The following is an 18,767-nucleotide window of genomic DNA, read 5'->3' on the forward strand; positions in this document are numbered from 1 at the left end:
GTTGTGTCTGATACCAAAATTGATGATCTCTCGGAAGGTGGCTCATGAATTACATATGAGGCCACGCGTGAGGAACAACCTTGGGTACAGGGGTATAGGAGAGTCAGGTTTCGATCATGTGGAATGGTGGGTTATGGGCCCACCATGTGGGTTAAAAGCAGGAAGGCGCTAACATTTGCACGATCAAGATAGCAAGGTATGTCAGAGGATAGCCTGTCAGTTTTGTTGGCAACAACATTGGTACCTAGGGCGAGGGACGAAGAGAACCATTTTCCTGCTCGTTGAAACGAGGCGGACCAATAGGCAAAGTTCTCGTCCATCGGTGGTTACCGGAATGTCATCAACAATAGTAACAGGGTCTTATCGACACGATTGTACACCTAGGTGTTTACATAAGCAGAAGAATATTACTACTTAGATCATATAGATCACCAGAAAGGTTAAACAAAACAATGCAGTGGAAAAGGTGATCATCAAATTAAATAGAACAATGGAAAGGAAAATGTGTTTAAACACATTATTCAGGGGTATATCCTTCCCAAGGACAAACAGAGCATGATATCCACGACAGGATATAATGCAGAAAACCCTTTAGGAAAGGGGGGAGAAACCTCATGGCATTACCATACAACGGTGTTTGGATAATTTGATAAAGAAAATTTATCATTGTGCTTCAGATGTTCTTATTGGAAATCGGAGTACCACATACATGCTTCGAGATATCATTGGCATGGCCTTCAAGCAAAGGTCAGACTTTGGATACAAAGGATCCATCAGAAACAACTTATAGAATAAGTCTTACAATTTCCTCATGGAAGAATGGATAACCTTGCTGAAAAGGAATCTATAACAACAGGGCCTCCGGCCAGGTGTGCTAGGCACGACATCACCTTACCGGGTCACATAAAGACTAGGGTTATATCTCTTGGAAAGTATGTTCCAACCATCGTATCAGACCAAGATTCAGTTCTGATTGGTGGTAGGATACCTAGGAAGAAAAGGTGCAACACAAATTGACGAGATGACAATGTAAGATTCTCGGGAAATGAACTATGGAGCGAGTTCCAACACACGAGTTCATCATTTAAACCAAGGAGAGGATGAGGGGGTAGCTGATGGAGTCAGCGACAATCCTCGAGATTTCCAAAAAGATGGATCTCCTCAATAATGTAAACAAGGAGATAACATTTGTCAGATCAAATGATATAATTATGTATGCCTGAGGAAAACATACGCAAGTAAACATTGGTTGAAAGGTGCACCCGAAAAATGGGCTTAGGTAGCATGATCAATGTTAGAATGGTGGTTCAACATCCAATAGTCTAAGAACGAACTATCGTCCATCAACTTCAAAGCAATAGGGTTGCTAGAAGTAAAGAATCCAAGCAGCACCGTTCACTTGTTGGTATCCCGGTTAGAATCAACACGGGGACCAAGAAGGGAAGGTTATGGTGAGAAGTATTACTTGCATCAATAATTCATAAGAGGTGGTGAAATTTTCACGACATTCTTGACATAAACGATGGTAATACTCCAAGGTAGAGCATAACATAAGTCGGATAGCAAGGAACTCAAGGTACAATGCAAAACTAGAACAAGTTTTGTGTTGGGAGGGAAATCAATAATGTTGTTGATGTTAACACAAATCATCGAGGGGGCAAGCATGCAATTTCTCATCGGGAACTCAATGTATGTCTCGGAAGAAGTTAAAATGTTGACGATGATCACGACACATTTATCGAGAGGCTTCAAGAAGATGTAATCGATCGGCGACGACATCACACCAAGGGAATGGTGAGGCAAAAGGTTACTATAACCATAGATAAGATGCCATCTCAGAATTCGGAGTTGTCTCTCAAGACAAACAATATGATGCGGAAGTTCGATGTAAGCTTAGAGCACTGTCGGGATTGTGTCCCGGGGATGAAGGACATATGTAGAATGGTCAAGCAGTCAGCCTGACGTTGATGATGTAGTCAATCAGTTGGGAATGACATGATCGAGTACAAACTCGTTAGCAATGAAGATTACTAAGAGTTGTCGAATCGCAGTGCGGACTCAATTCACTATTTGGTGTTCTCGATTGACAACAACCCAGAACTCGTGGAGTGACTATGATAGGGAAAGGTATTATTCCAGCACAAATTCATAAGATGTAGTGCAATGGCATGATATCCTCGAGATACCAGGGGATAATACTCGAAGGTGGAACAAAATAGAGGTTGGGCAGGCGTACTGATCTACAGAAGGCAAGTACTTTAACTTGTCCGAGAAATAGAATCAAAGGAGAACAATCATGGTCGGAACCACGGTTGCAAAGGATCAATTCACTGTTACCACATGATATTCATCAAGGAAATAGTTATTATTACAAGAAGCTTCCATGATAGGATCTACATCGTGTCCATGGGCATGAACACAAAGTTCAAGGTCGACTCCCACTTCTCTAATGCATAACCTTTCATTCACTTCTCACCTGCGATGAAGTTGTAGTGTTGAAATTTTATCTGACATAACAACAGTAGAGTATGACCCTTAGTAGTTTCCGGGTTCATACAGATTAGAAAAGGCATAGCTTCAACCCACCAGGGCATCTTAGAAACATATACCACAACTTCAGGAGTAATTTACACAAGCTCGAAAACAGAGCATGGTTGAGAAAGCAGAGGATACAATTTACCAAAGGCATTATGTATCCGAGGGAAGGCTCCCAAGGTTATTGAATATGAAGGACGTTGTTGGATAAAATCCAACAAAGGATGTGCCGGTCCATAAGGGAGCTGATGTGAGCATCGACACACAACCAGAAGAAGTAACAATGCAAAGGCATTGGATTATAGAAACAACTGACTAATTCATAGCTCAAATGCAAAGGAATCGTGATTTTCAAATTGAGGGCTCAGGAGCATACGCTCTGATTAAGGATGGATAAGTTGAGTAGACTTAGGGATACAATCGACGGTAATTTGATTGGTCGTGAACCAGCTCCTGTTCAAAATGACATCTGAGCCGGAAGGATGAATTCTAGGATTTGACTAAGGATTGCGAGCATTCGTAACATATCAATCAAAGGATGAAAATGATGATGACAAAGGATACTAATGAATATTGCTAGACATATGGACCGCAACCATAATGCAAGTAGACAAGTATTTGCAGAGCAATAGTTGGCCGAGAATTACGAGAAGATCGGATAGTATTTCAATGTATCTTGTGAATCATACGATCAACTAGTAATGAACAATTCATCGACAAGGATGAAGAATTATTCGTAGTGGTATTCATGCGGTAAGGAACTGCAGGGCAGTAAGCATAAAGGATTCTTGGAACATCGGAGAGTATTTCAGGGCATCCCGTAACTACAAGAGCAACTGGGGATGAAGATAAGAACGACAAATGTAGGCAGTTATCCATAAGTATTTATCGATGGTAGGGATTGCAAAAGCAACAGGCACAAGTCTCGAAAGAATATCGGAGAATAACTTCGAAATCTTATGGTCCAGCCGGCGATCATTTGTGATAAGGGGCTCTCCAGGAGGAAGTAGTTACGGGAAATTAGAGTCAGAGTTAGTAAATTCATTTCACCCGAATAGAAGAGAGATTAGAGTCCCAGAGTATAGACGAGAAATAAAAGATCATAATACCACCCAATGGTGATGTGGGCCCGTAAGACACACAGCCATGTTAGTAAAAAGTTTTGTAATGTCTAGACTCGACTTCGGCCAAGGAGTGTGGAAGGGGATTCCTGCAGGCAGTCGGCTCTGATACCAACTTGTGACACCCCCGATTCAATCCTACACTAATCATACACGCAAACGTGTACGATCAAGATCAGGGACTCACGGGAAGATATCACAACACAACTCTAAAAATAAAATAAGTCATACAAGCATCATAATACAAGCCAGGGGCCTCGAGGGCTCGAATACAAGTGCTCGATCATAGACGAGTCAGCGAAAGCAACAATATCTGAGTACAGACATAAGTTAAACAAGTTTGCCTTAAGAAGGCTAGCACAAACTGGGATACAGATCAAAAGAGGCGCAGGCCTCCTCCCTGGGATCCTCCTAAACTACTCCTGGTCGTCGTGAGCGCCCTGCACGTAGTAGTAGGCACCTCCGGTGTAGTAGGAGTCGTCGTCGATGGTGGCTTCTGGCTCCTGGGCTCCAGCATCTGGTTGCGACAACCAGGAAGAAATGGAAAGGGGGGAAGAGGGAGAAAAGCAATCGTGAGTACTCATCCAAAGTACTCGCAAGCAAGGATCTACACTACATATGCATGGGTATCAGTGTAAAGGGGCAATATCGGTGGACTGGACTACAGAATGCCAGAATAAGAGGGGGATAGCTAGTCCTGTCGAAGACTACGCTTCTGGCAGCCTCCATCTTGTAGCATGTAGAAGAGAGTAGATGGTAAGTTCACCAAGTATCATCGCATAGCATAATCCTACCCGGCGATCCCCTCCTCGTCGCCCTGTGAGAGAGTGATCACCGGGTTGTATCTGGCACTTGAAAGGGTGTGTTTTATTAAGTATCTGGTTCTAGTTGTCATAAGGTCAAGGTACAACTCCGGGTCGTCCTTTTACCCAGGGACACGGCTATTCGAATAGATAAACTTCCCTGCAGGGGTGCACCACATTACCCAACACGCTCGATCCCCTTTGGCCGGACACACTTACCTGGGTCATGCCCGGCCTCGGAAGATCAACACGTCGCAGCCCCACCTAGGCACAACAGAGAGGTCAGCACGCCGGTCTAAATCCTATGCGCGCAGGGGTTTGGGCCCATCGCCCGTTGCTCACCTGCACGTTGTGAACGAGGCCGGAAGCAGACCTAGCCTCCCTAATACAAGACCAGGTGTTCCAGTCCAATCCGGCGCGCGCCGCTCAGTCGCTGACGTCAAGAAGGCTTCGGCTGATACCACGACGTCGAGTGCCCATAACTGTTCCCGCGTAGTTGGTTAGTGCGTATAGGCTAGTGGCCAGACTCAGATCAAATACCGAGATCTCGTTAAGCGTGTTAATTGAAGTATCCACGGATGCCGACCAGGGCCAGGCCCACCTTTCACCTAGGTGGTCTCAACCTGCCCTGTCGCTCCACCACAAAGATCCACACAGAGGGCCGTCGGGAAAGTTTGTCCTTTCATCCCCCAATCCGTGAATCAACCGCGGGTACTCAACGAGCCGACCCAACTTTAGTCACCACATGTATCATACATTATGTATATAAATATATACCCGTGATCACCTCCCGAGTGATCATGGCCCGGTAGTATAGCATGGCAGACGCACAAGAATGTAGGGCCACTGATGGAATACTAGCATCCTATACTAAGCATTTAGGATTGCAAGTAAGGGTAACAACTGTAGCAACAATGACAGGCTATGCAGCAGAATAGGATTAACCGAAAGCAGTAACATGCTACACTACTCTAATGCAAACAGTAGAGAGAAGGAATATGCGATATCTGGTGATCAAGGGGGGGCTTGCCTGGTTGCTCTTGCAAGGAGGGGTCATCTTCGATGTAGTCGAACACACGGACATCGGCAGTGGTCTCGGAGTCTACCGGAAAGAAGTAACAGAGGGGGAACACAATAAATAACAAAGCAATCAAATGTAACACAAAGTAAGACACGACAATACGTTGTGCTAGGGGTGACCTAACGTGGGGATAGGTGATACCGGTGAAGGGGGGAAACATCCGGGAAAGTATTCCCGGTGTTTGGCATATTCGGACAAATGAACCGGAGGGGAAAGGTTACAGGTTCGCTATGCTAGGGACGTGTGGCGAACGAACGGGCTGCTATTCGGATTCGTCTCATCGTTCTAAGCAACTTTCATGTACAAAGTATTTTCATCCGAGTTACGGATTGTTTAATATTAATTTTCAAAGTTTTAATCATTTTCTGAAATTATTATTAATTCAAAATTAATAGACAAAATGCTATGGGTACCCAGCCCTGTGTACACAGAATGTACATAGAGGCTAACATGTGGGCTAGGGGACCCAGTTGACCAGTCAAAGTTTGACTGGTCAACACAGGGTGGGCCCCCTGTCATTGACTGCCTAGTTAACTAACAGTTTTAGTTAGACTAATTAGGTAGTTAACAGGTTAATTAACAGGATTAATTAGATTAATTAATTCATTTTGTTAATTAATTAACTAACTATTTTCATTATTATATCTTTTCATTTATTTATTTTTTTCTTTTCGGGTAGACCCCGCGTGTCATTGGCCAGGGGCCTTAGCGGGCGCTGGGCGCAAAGCGGGGCGGACCGATCGAGCACCCGCCCAGAAGGGGGCGAGGCCACGGCCGGTGGCGGCCTCAGGGCAGGTGACCGCCGGTGGCGGCAACGGAGGAGCAGTGGGGCGCTGCGGTGGCGGAGCGGCATAGGGCTGGTGGCCAGGGACGGGGCGGAGCAGCGGCCAGCAGCAGAGGAGGCGGCGAGTGGGGTGCGCGGGCAGCCGCGAGCCACAGCGGCAGAGAGAGGCGGGGCGGTGACCCGAGCGAGAGGGGGTTACGGGGTGAGGCCGCAGCGAAGGTAGGGTGGAGCGCGGCGGACGCGAGGTCGGGCCGTGGCGACGTGGGCAGGTGGTGAGCAGGGGGCGGGGCCGGCGCGGCGATGGCCACGAGTGGCCGAGCGGGCGTGAAGCAGAGGGAGCGCGGGCGATGGCGGGGACTATGGGCGCGCGAGCCGATGCGGGGACTGCGGGCGCGTACGAGGGGTGACCGGGCACGGGCAACGGCATGCGGGCGCGGCCAGCGTGCGTCGAGCGCACGCGTGCACAGCGCGTGGGTGGGATACGGGGACAGAGGGGAGAGGGGAGGGGTCTCACGTTCGTCGTGAGAAGGGGGCGGCGAGGCTCGGGGGCGACCCGTGGGGAGGGGGACGGGGACGATCGACGGAGACGGGGAGGCGGTCCGGCGACGGGCGCGGCGATGAGGTGGCCATTGATGGAGAGGGCGAGGAGGCGGCGCCGACGGGGACCTCGGGCGATGGTGGACGGCGAAGGGCGGGCGCAGGGCGTCGGGGGCGACGGGATAGGGGTCGATCCCGATCCAGATCGGGGGGAGAGCGAGTGGGGGAAGTGGGGTGTCGGTGGTTAGGGTTTGGGTCGCCTCAGGGGATAAGGGAGTGGGGATGGGTCGGCCGAGCCAGTGGGCTGGTCGGCTGGGGCCGTTTGGACCAGTTGGCCAGGGAGGTCCTTTTTATTTGTTTTGTTTTATTTCCACTTTTCTTTTTTGTTTTATTTTAGTTACACTTTATTTTCAGTTTAGCAAAATATGACAATAGCTTCAAAAATAGTGTTTCAAAATAACCCACTAACCTAAAAGTTTTTACCTCAAAATAAAATAGTTTATCATTTTATAAAATATCAAAGGCACATATTCAATCGTTTCAACTACCATTTTATTCATTTTAGAGTATTAAAACATTTTATAAAAGTGGGGTTTCTTCACCACAATTAACTTTGCATTACTTGGCACAACCCGGACATTTTAGTTTTAAGTTTGAAAAATTTTGTTGTTTGCCTTTAATTCAATTTTGAATTTGAATCGGTTTTTTAACTAACCCGAGATTAACTACAGTGACAGAGGTGACGTGTCATCATTAGCAGGGAATTACTATAGTCTAATTATCCGGGTGTCACACATACCTAGTTCAATGTCGTTACCGGCAAGTCTCTTTACTCGGTCCGTAATACATCATCTTGTAACTAACTCATTAATTACTTTGCTTGCAAGACTTCTTATGATGTGCATTACCGAGAGGGACCAGAGATACCTCTCCGATACTCGGAGTGACAAATCCTAATCTTGATCTATGCCAACCCAACAAACACCTTCGAAGATACCTGTAGAGCATCTTTATAATCACCCAGTTACGTTGTGATGTTTGATAGCACACAAGGTATTCCTCCGGTATCTAGGAGTTGCATAATCTCATAGTCGAAGGAATATGTATTTGACATGAAGAAAGCAATAGCAATAAAACTGAACGATCAATATGCTAAGCTAACGGATGGGTCTTGTCCATCACATCATTCTCCTAATGATGTGACCCCGTTCATCAAATGGCAACACATGTCTATGGTTAAGAAACTTAACCATCTTTGATTAACGAGCTAGTATAGTAGAGGCTTACTAGGGACACGGTGTTTTGTCTATGTATCCACACATGTATCAAGTTTTCGGTTAATACAATTCTAGCATGAATAATAAACATTTATCGTGATATAAGGAAATATAAAATAATAACTTTATTATTGCCTCTAGGGCATATTTCCTTCAAATACCCCAATATTCCAGAAACACTAGGGGAGTCGACGAAAATCAATTCCAGCCGCTGCAAGTTCCAGAACCACCAGATCCAATCTAGACACCATCACGGAGGGGTTCATCATCCTCATTGGTGCCTCTCTGATGATGCGTGAGTAGTTCATTGTAGACCTACGGGTCCGTAGTTAGTAGCTAGATGGCTTCCTCTCTCTCTTTTGATTCTCAATACAATGGTCTCTTGGAGATCCATATGATGTAACTCTTTTTGCGGTGTGTTTGTTGGGATCCGATGAACTTTGAGTTCATGATCAGATCTATGTTTTTTTCCATGAAAGTTATTTGAGTCTTCTTTGATCTCTTATATGCATGATTACATATAGCCTCGTATTTCTTCTCCGATATTTGGGTTTTGTTTGGCCAACTTGATCTATTTATCTTGCACTGGGAAGAGGTGCTTTGTGATGGGTTCGATCTTACGGTGCTTGATCCCAGTGACAAAAGGGGAACCGACACGTATGTATCGTTGCTATTAAGGATAACAAGATGGGGTCTATTTCTACATAAATAGATCTTGTCTACATCATGTCATCATTCTTATTGCATTACTCCATTTCTCCATGAACTTAATACACTAGATGCATGCTGGATAGCGGTCGATGTGTGGAGTAATAGTAGTAGATGCAGGCAGCAGTCGGTCTACTAATCTTGGACGTGATGCCTATATAATGATCATTGCCTGGATATCGTCATGATTATTTGAAGTTCTATCAATTGCCCAACAGTAATTTGTTTACCCATTGTACTATTTTTCTCGAGAGAATCCACTAGTGAAATCTACGGCCCCCGGGCCTCTTATTATATTTGCCTTTGCGATCTATTTTTATTCGCTTTCAGATCTACTAATCCAAAAATACAAAAATACCTTGCTGCACTTTATTTTATTCGAGATATGTTTATCCAATCTATTAAATTTTTATCCCGTCAATTTGCCAATTTCTGGCGTCATTACCTGAAAGGGATTGACAACCCCTTTAATACATCGGGTTGGGAGTATTTGTTATTTGTGTGCAGGTGCCATTCACGTAGTGTTGCGTGGTTCTCCTACTGGTTCGATAACCTTGGTCTCATCACCGAGGGAAATACCTACCGTTGTTGTGATGCATCATCCCTTCCTCTTTGAGGAAATACCAACGAAGTTCAAGAAAACATCAGTCTCCACCATTGAGAAGGGGCCGGACAAGGAGGTTGATCCATTCTCACCCACTGAGCCCTCACGAGGCAGTTCGCTCTTGTAATAGTTCATACTCATCCTCCTCGCGAGGCAATCCACCACAAAGCAAGAGTAGGGTCTTACACCACAAGGTGGCCCGAACCTGGGTAAATCTCGTGTCCTCTTCCTTCCCCGTTCGCACGAGCATGTCAGATCAAGGCCGTGAGGCGATGAGCGGCAGGCTGTAGCCCAGCGGAATCTTTCGCGCACACCCTAGAGTTCGAACCTTGTTTGGGTCAACGGAGCCCCGATTCTGACATAATGATTATGGGTTTATTACAACTTTTGTAATACCCAATTATATCAAGACATTTCTTGATTTGCCATATTCTCAATATATTGTTAAAGTGTTTCTTTACAACTTTTGTAACATCCAATTATATCAAGACATTACTAGATTATTGGATCTACCCTTTTATATCAAGACTCTTCCTTATTCAGACAACATTGAAACTTCTAATGTTTTCAAAACATAAATTATCGTTATAGAATCATCAATATTGTTCATAAAATAATCTTATCATAGCCCTAATTATATCAATCATGAAGTTGATATTCATATATTCTCAATAATGAATTTTTAACTTCATATGCTCAAAATAATACATTTATTCTTTTGAGATCCTTGATATCTGTTACTAACACTTAGTAAAACTCTTGGCCCTTTCATATATTATAACTATCAAGATGATGTTCTTTCATCTACTCATGCTCATTAATAGATAAGCATCTTGTTATATGACACTGAGAGAAACAGTTTCTCTATTTAAACATTTTAAACCTTTGTCAAAATATATAAACTTTTAAGCTCAATCAGACATATTGATCTATCTTTATAGATTCTTTTATGCCCAATATTTTGCCTTGCTATTTGATGAAAACATGTTTCGATAACATTTTATTTTTTGCTAAGAAACTATATTATTTCCATTTCATAATATGTCATAAACATATGAGATCAGAAATACTATATAGCTCCCACTGAGTTATGTATATACACAAGGTTTCTTTGATAAGATCAAAATCTCAATATCAGCTCACTCGTTATAATCTTCAAAAACCTTTTTGAAGTTTGCACTTTTACCCGGTGTCCTGAGGATTTTAAAACCTTTCTGGTTGTATCATTCATACATCCTTCCTTTTAGGAAACTTACTTTTAATATCCATTTTCTTCAAAACTCTTTGAAGTATCAACCAAGTTCCAAACTTGTCAATTATAATAAAGTTCTAAACTTAATTATATTTTTATTTCGGTGTGCATGGCTATGAGTCATTCCTTTCAGCTGGGCACCGCTATTGTTTCCTTGTAGTGTGCTAGTTCATCTTCTTTCAAAGATGGATATCTCATTGTAAAATTTCAAAAATTCAACAATATTCCTGATTTGTATACACCTGTTACATGCTTTAGAATTTCTACATCCAATGTAGTAATTTACAGTTCCTTTTGTAGACAATATATCAGAACAATTTCCTGTTTGTTAATTCTGCTTATCACCGTCATGGATTCAATAATCCTTTCTAAGCTGTAATATTCTCCCACTTATCTTTTTGACAAGAAAACCTTTTCTTGAAAAAGTGTCCATCTGTGTCAAACATTTTTCCTTTTGAACATTCCAATGGAAGGAACTCAAATCATTTCTTTGAGATATCCTACAACTTTTATTCTTGTTCATAATTTCCATAACTCTTATGGTTTCATTAACCAGACTAATTTGCGGTGCTCTTTTTTAGTGTATATCTTTGCTGTTTCAATTTATACCCCAAAGTATAAAGGCGGGTCGGTAATAAATAATTCCATAATTATTTGAGTGTTTTTGCTAAACTTATGACTCAGATAATTTTCTTCAATCTTGAAGAATTACTTTATCTTTTGTCATAATGATCCTTATCTTCATAAAATATTTGAAATCTTCAAATATATTCTGAAATTCCTTTGAACTATTCAAATATTTCAAATTTTATAAGTAAATCATATTTACCTGATTTTAATGAAGTATTATTATTCATTGTGCCCTGGCTTGTTTATCAGACTTCATACATCACTGTGTATTCTTTTATTTGATTTCTCTATTAAGAGATTTCAATACTTCATCTATATGAAGTTTATTTCCCCGATTAAAGCCAAGCAATGATATATCAGTCTTCTCAAGACGTTTAGCATTAATGTTAAAAATTCCAAATCAAGATTCATTGAATAAACCAACAAAAATTTGCGGTAAATCCAAACATATCCTTATAATCACTTTAACAACTATTGTTCAAAATATTATAAGAACATCTGTCGCATAATCCAAAATATAATGTCTTATACAACTCTGGAACGCAATAACTATTATTCGATCCTAAGATGAATCTTGAAGATAAACTAAAGCCATGATTCCATCAGTCCTGAGTAGCGATCCCATCACCATCCTTGACTAGCATCATGTCTTTTATTTCTTCTCAACTTGTGAGCTTTCTGTAGTCCCTGCATCATATTGCAAAAAAGAGCAGCCGATAACTATAATAAGTATCAAATACTTGTGACTTATAGAAACAAGATAAATAACATTAACTTTGTATAACATTTATACCTTTACCGGAAGAACCATTCTTCTTGTCTGCCAGATATTTCTTGCAGTTCCGCTTCCAGTGACCCTTCTGTTTGCAGTAGAAACATTCAGTCTCTTTAGAGGTTCCGCGCTTGTTCTTCTTCTGAGAGACGGTCTTACCGGCACCAGTAGATTTCTTCTTGGACTTGCCCTTCCTTTTGAAACTAGTAATTTTGTTAACCATCAACACATCTTTGTTATTCTGCATTCCAGCTTCCGCAGTTTTGAGCATAGCAAGCAACTCGTTTGCACTTTTCTCCATCCCGTTCATGTTGTAATTCATGATAAAACCATCGTAAGATGGGGGAGTGAAGCAAGCACAATATATGTACCGAGTGTAGACGAAATTCCAAATTCCAGTGAAGCAAGTCTATCAACATAGCCAACAAGATTCACTATATGCTCACTCATTGAGGAACCCTTTCTCATCTTGCATTCCATCAGGGCCTTGGTTAATTCAAACCGTTCGGTCCTTGCCTGTTTCTTGTACAGAACATCTAGTGACCCAATTATAAATTGAGTGGTAGAAACGCTTCTGTAGTTCAGGATCCATGCAAGTTAACATGAGACACTGGACTGCCTCATAGTCATCACTACGAGCATTATAAGCAGCAACTTCTTCCGGTGATGCATCTTTTGAGGGAGCATCACCTAGGGGTTGATCCAGCACATACTCCTTCTTAGGACTCCTGAGAACAAATCTCAGGTTGCGGATCCAATCCGCATAGTTTCCACCATTTGCAGCCAACTTTTCTTTCTCAAGCATAGGGGCTAAGTTGAACATATTGCGAGCAATTTAATCTACAACGATAAACACAAACAATTTTAGACATAATTCATAATTAATATTGCACTAGTTTATTAAAACAAGTTTTAATATTATAGTGCACTCCCACTCAAATTAATATCTCTCATAATCAATTGTGAGTGATTCAAGATCCAAGTCTAGTTCTCAGCCATTGATGTGAACATCACTGATGATAAGAATTCTTGACCGACGGGCAAACTTTTGTCGATCATATCTCCATATGACTCTTGTTCATCTTTCGATTCTTTATGCTCCGAGCTCAGAATGATTCTGCTAGAACTTCAAGACAACCGAGTGTTATCTGCATACATGGTCTGACCATCCCCGTCTTACACTTCACGTCCCGTTTGTACTCATGTGGACATGACGCACTTCGGAGCGCTACGTGTTATAGACGGTTGCAACACTGGGAAGAGCACCTTTTATCTTGATATTTGTGAGAGATTACCCTAATAATTGACTATTGCGCAATTAAAGGGTGCAAAAAATAAAGGGATAAACATCCCAGGCAATTCATAAGAGCATGACATGGTATAGCCCTGGGCACCGGGAGTTCTCCATGATCGTCTTCAATCTTCAGTTCAAGCGACGTGACGGCCAATATTTCATTGTCATGGCAACCGTTTCAAAAATGTTGCCGTGGCGGCAATCTCGGAAAACGTTGACATGGCGACCGTTTTAGAAAACGTTGTCGTGGCACCAAAATCTGAAATTCCGCCGTGGCACAAAATTATAGCTCCTCGTCCCGCGCCTTGGTACACCTTCACCTCATCGGGGATTTCCGTGTATGTCTTGCCACCGTCACCTGTAATCGATCTCTATGATATTTACATTAAGGTGGCAATCTCGTGGCTCCAGCCATCATGCCGTGACACGCAGGCCACTTAACATTACAACATATAACCATCTCATACATAAACTCATTATCATGACGAAGGCTATACCACATCATATGCAAACCATACAAAACCAAGTTAGACGTCCTCTAATAAGTTTGGCAAATTTTAATTACGTGGCTTCTAGGGTTTACGGATAAACCTAGCTACCTACATGCACACCATAAAGTGATAATCCTTGTTGCTAGATTAACTTTTGGGGTGTGTGAAAGAAGAGACTTAATTAAAAATATCGTTCCCCCACACAAAACTTCGTCTAATACGCGTGACCCCCTAGAAGATCATACATCTTCATCGCCCTCTTGCGTACGCGGTGGTTCACTATTCTTGACTATGGTGAAGCCCAAGGAACTGTTAGCATATCGTCGACAGCCAGAGCCGAGCGATTGTCAGAAACTTGTAGAAAGCGACACCATGCCGTCAATGAACTGAACCGAAGCAACACCCGAGGGAAGCATAGCAAGAACATCACTCTCACATCCACATGTGATCTAGATCGCAACCTGCATCTACTCATGGAACCGCTCATGATGCCACTGTTGGGAAACATAGTAGAAAACAAAAAAAAATCGCCCTACAATCACCCAGGAATAATATGAAGATGCATAACGGGTTGTGATCAACGATCGTTACTGACTCCGGGAGTGCAGCAGAAGTAGACAAGTCGGTGTAAATCGTACTTTGATTCCCTCGAACATCGATGACGATCCCGCGAACTGCCCGTGAACGATCCCTCGAACGGAAGACCGAAAGCACGGTCTCTCTACTTGGTTGCAAGCGTACGGTCTTCATGATCCGGCAATGCTTCGCCAGAGCTAATCGTCGCCAGAGAATTAGAGGGAGGAGATTAGAACCACACGGGGCTTCTAATTATGAGGATTAGAGGTGGCTAGGGCTAGCTCTAATTAGTCAACTAGGACCAACAAGAACTAAAACTAGATCAACTAGAGGAGGCTCCAAAACTTGTGTACCACTAGGGTGGAAATCCTCTAGTATATATAGGATTGGGGGGAAGGGGGGGCTGCCACCAAGAGAGGGGGAGTAGGACTCGCCCTCCAAGTGGGATTCCCCCCCCCCTATAGGAAAGGGGGGCTCCCTTGTTAGGCCCTTGTGGCCCAACTCCTTCTCCATCTCTTGGCCTTATTTGGCCCGTTGATATTAAATTAAATATATTTTTGTTCTAAACATTTTCAGAGAATTATATATATAATTTAACATCTCCGGAAACATTTTTCACCTATATATATATATATATATATATATTAATCGGTAATACCCGATATTACCCGATATTCACCGAAACCCTTCCGGTGACCCCGAAACACTTCCGGAACCTCTCGAAACTATTCCGGGTATTAATGAAACAATTCCACAAATATATTCTCATTACTCCCATCCTACTAACACTCAGCAGATCGTTATTACCTTAAGATTGTGACCCTGTAGGTTCGGTAAACCATAGACATGACCGAAACCCTTCGTTCAACGACCGATAGCGGAACCGTGGACATCCATATCGGTCCCTATGATTACACGAATGATATTCGAGTGAACCTTTGGTTATCATGTGATGTTCCCTTTGCTTTGCGATACTTTACAAAACTCGGTGTGCATCGGTATCCTCTTGAGTCATCACCATGCTCACTATACCTTTGTTCCCGCTACTGGTTTTGTTCTTCTTTCTCGTTGATGTGCTTCGGCATTCCCGTGACGTAGTCACATGTGTCTTGCCAGACGATGATGGATGCCGTCACACGGAGAGGGCCATAAGAATATCTCTCCATCGTCGGAGGAGCAAATCCCAATCTTGAGTTGTCTAGTAACTTGTCAAACTTTTCGGTGAGCCTCGAAGTTGTCGTTATGATCACCTTGTTACAGATGATGTTTGAGCAATCCCAAAGCCCACCGTCCGGTATGAAGTGACCAAGACACTCTCATGATCTGAGGAACAAAAATACATGCTAGCACTTCGTGTTATAACAGATGATTTTAGACGATATGATCACATAGTATAACAGACAAGTATTGGGTCGATTCAATATGATCGTTCTTCTAACATCATACCCTCAATGTTGTTTTAGGACTATCGTTACACTTAACGATATCCTAAGATCCGGAAAACGTGATCACCATCAACACTTGAGCCGGTCTTAGAGGTGAGACCAGGAACCTATTGTTTACCGTTTATCATTTCACACGTGCATATAAGTTTTCCACTAAATTGCATATTACAGGATCATAGCAGTTATAGCATAAAATATAAACTCTTAATTATAAATAACGAAAATATAATAATACAATATTATTGTCTCTAGGGCATACTTTCAATAACCACTCCCTCGCCGATGGATCCGGAGCCACCGCCACCGCCGCCCTGCTCGCGCGAGAGAGGAGAGAGATAGACAACTAGGGATGGGAGTGAGGGCCGGCCCAATCGCTTCGGACACGGCCATTAACGGCCGTTAGTGCCTCGCCGTCACCGTTGTCGACCCGTGAGTGATCGGCCACGTCGAAACGCTCTTAGAAAACGAATCAGTGTTTTTGCCACTGTCAAAAGTATGTCGCGGTGCAAAGTGTCACATTTTGTAAAGTAATGGTTTTACGAGAGCTGCGACGCTAACGTGGTGGTTTTGTGCATTTTACTCATGCAGAGGCTGGGTAATCCTCCTTTTCTAATAAAAATAAAATAAACCCCACGCATTTGAGCAGAACGCCGTGTCTGAACGCCTGCGGATAAACCACGGCCACGGCCAGGGCCCCGGTCTCGCCGTCTCCGACGTGACGGCCGAGCGGCTGCGCATTCCTGGCCTCTCGTCCGTGGTCCGTCCATCTTCTCACTAACCCAGCGACGTACCTCTCTATCCACCCAGCTCCCCGCGGATATTTTCTCCTCACAAGCATCTCGCTGCCAGGGCAGGCCACCGTCGCGCGCGGCATAATAGCACGGCGCTTTCAGCCTCCTCCACCACCACCGGCACCGCCCGCGCAATTAACACCACCGCTAACGAGCGCGGCCGCCGCATAACAATACACAACACCGAGGTACGCTCCGGCAGCAGTAGCATCGGCCGGCGAGCTTGTGCGGAGCGGTCGACCGACCGACATGTCGAGGCCGAGCAGGAGCGACGCGCACCTGTCCCCCGTGGACGAGGCGGTGAGGGTGGACGAGGTGCGGGGGTACTACGACGGCGCGGCGCCCAAGCGCCACTCCAAGCCCTCCCGCAGCGACCACTCCGCCGTGTACACCGACGCGCTCGCCGGCCCCGGCGCCGACGGCTCCCACCCCGAGCTCGACAAGTTCCAGGACCTGGAAGCCCACTCCGAGGTGCGGTCGCACCATCTCCTCCTGTTCATCAAAACCTCTCGTAGATACATAGAATCTACAAGCCGGAGCGGAGCCGCTGATGCCGCTGTGCGTGTGGTTTCTTGTCGCAGAAACTGGTGTGCGAGGGCGGGAAGGCGGGCGAGGAGTTCGTGGAGACGGAGTACTACAAGGACCTCGGCTGCGTCGGCAAGCAGCATCACACGGTCACTTCCTTCTTCCCCTGCATTGTACTGATTTTTTCTCTGAATTATATGAGCCGCTGAACTGAATCGTGGTCGATGGACGTGGTGCAGACTGGCACGGGCTTCATCAAGGTGGACAGGCCGGCCGGCGCCTCGTTCGAGCTCTCCGAAGACCCGGATGCGACGGAGCGCCATGCTTCCTCCAAGGGAAACCCCGCCACAAACGAGTGGATCCCGTCAGCGGACACGGTAGGAGGACAGATACTGCCCCTCTCCCCCTCTTCTATTTCTGCAGTTCTCATCGACGATTGACACGCTTTGTGCTTGTTTCAGGTGTATCAGGAGGAGTCAGACAAGCCCAACAGAAGCGACAGCTGAGCCGGGCAATGGTCTACAGCCAACATCATACTACATCAGATGCGTGTGACTTCCGGTTTAATCGGCTATTAAAAAATTAAGGGCGCGTATTCGTGTATTTGTTATTGGGATTCTTGTGAGGTTCTATCTACTTGTCAAACTCGTGGGTCGTTTTGGGAACCTGTGTTGTGGAACTGAATGAGGTACAGGAAATAAATCAGAAGTATGTTCAGTTTGTGTTAGAACTGCCCCCATACCAAGCAGAAGAGAAACCATAGGATAGGATTAGCCTTAGAGCAATCACAATTCACGAGAGGCGAAGACACATGGTATTATTTTTCTGTGCGTAGAGAGATATGCAGCAAGTACACATACACCAGGAAGCTCAGTAGTAGGTAAATACTCCTGCAAGTGTCTTTTCCCCGAGGAATCCACACCTGCGGAATTTTTACTGATTGATTGATTGATGTTGGCACGGAACGGACGGCGAAGAGACGGGCTGATCGGTCAGTCGGAGGCGAGGCGTGGGTGGATGCGGAGGCGGGCGAGCTCGGCGTCGATGCGGCCGGTGAGGATGAGGGCGAACATGCGGTAGTCGCAGAGCAAGGACCAGACGGGGTGGCCGAACGTGGCCGGCCGGTTGCCCTCCACGAAGAAGTGGCTGTACCAGGCCATGCCGTAGCCGAGCACGGGGCAGGCCACCAGGAGCGCGGCGCGGCCGGTGGCGGCCGCCAGCAGCGCGCAGACCAGCGAGGCGAGCGTGCCGGCGAAGTGCCAGCGCCGCGTGGCCGGCTTCGAGTGCTGGCCCAGGTAGAACCCCCAGAACTCCTCCATGCTCCCGAACTCCTTCCCCCTCGCCCCTCCTCCTCCCATCGCCTCTACTATTTGCTTGGGCGGGCTGCGGTTACTACTTTCTCTGCGGGGTTCAAGATGATAAGGAGGCTGGCTGGCTGGCGACCAACTGACTTGCGCTGCCTATTTTTATTGAACAAGTCGTGATTCTAATGACGGTCCGGTGAATCTGATGCATTTGCCGGTCTGACGCACAACACAGTT

General features: G+C 44.8%; 2 protein-coding genes across 2 annotated transcripts; one reads left to right on the forward strand and one right to left on the reverse strand.

The window, feature by feature from the left end:
• The first annotated feature begins 16,660 nt into the window (after positions 1 to 16,660).
• On the forward strand, positions 16,661 to 17,956 carry LOC109778550 (uncharacterized). The gene is made up of 4 exons (XM_020337115.4): positions 16,661 to 17,172; positions 17,283 to 17,375; positions 17,466 to 17,603; positions 17,688 to 17,956. The coding sequence occupies exons 1-4, from the start codon at positions 16,951 to 16,953 to the stop codon at positions 17,730 to 17,732; spliced, it is 498 nt and encodes a 165-aa protein (XP_020192704.1). The 5' UTR covers positions 16,661 to 16,950; the 3' UTR covers positions 17,733 to 17,956.
• A 67-nt stretch (positions 17,957 to 18,023) lies between these two features.
• Positions 18,024 to 18,736, reverse strand: LOC109778551 (uncharacterized). Its single transcript, XM_020337116.4, has one exon. It carries the CDS (start codon positions 18,582 to 18,584, stop codon positions 18,219 to 18,221), a length of 366 nt encoding a protein of 121 aa, XP_020192705.1. The 5' UTR covers positions 18,585 to 18,736; the 3' UTR covers positions 18,024 to 18,218.
• Between the last annotated feature and the right edge of the window lie 31 nt (positions 18,737 to 18,767).

Source organism: Aegilops tauschii, chromosome 4 (genome assembly GCF_002575655.3).
Source record: "Aegilops tauschii subsp. strangulata cultivar AL8/78 chromosome 4, Aet v6.0, whole genome shotgun sequence".
In the NCBI taxonomy this organism is placed as follows: Eukaryota; Viridiplantae; Streptophyta; class Magnoliopsida; order Poales; family Poaceae; genus Aegilops; species Aegilops tauschii.

Bases quoted from the DNA above. Each gene is read 5' to 3' on its own strand.
- LOC109778550 (XM_020337115.4), top strand. From the start codon at position 16,951: ATGTCGAGGCCGAGCAGGAGCGACGCGCACCTGTCCCCCGTGGACGAG. The intron at 17,173-17,282 runs GTGCGGTCGCAC...TTCTTGTCGCAG, and splicing joins ACCTGGAAGCCCACTCCGAG to AAACTGGTGTGCGAGGGCGG. The intron at 17,604-17,687 runs GTAGGAGGACAG...TGCTTGTTTCAG, and splicing joins GGATCCCGTCAGCGGACACG to GTGTATCAGGAGGAGTCAGA.
- LOC109778551 (XM_020337116.4), bottom strand. From the start codon at position 18,584: ATGGGAGGAGGAGGGGCGAGGGGGAAGGAGTTCGGGAGCATGGAGGAG.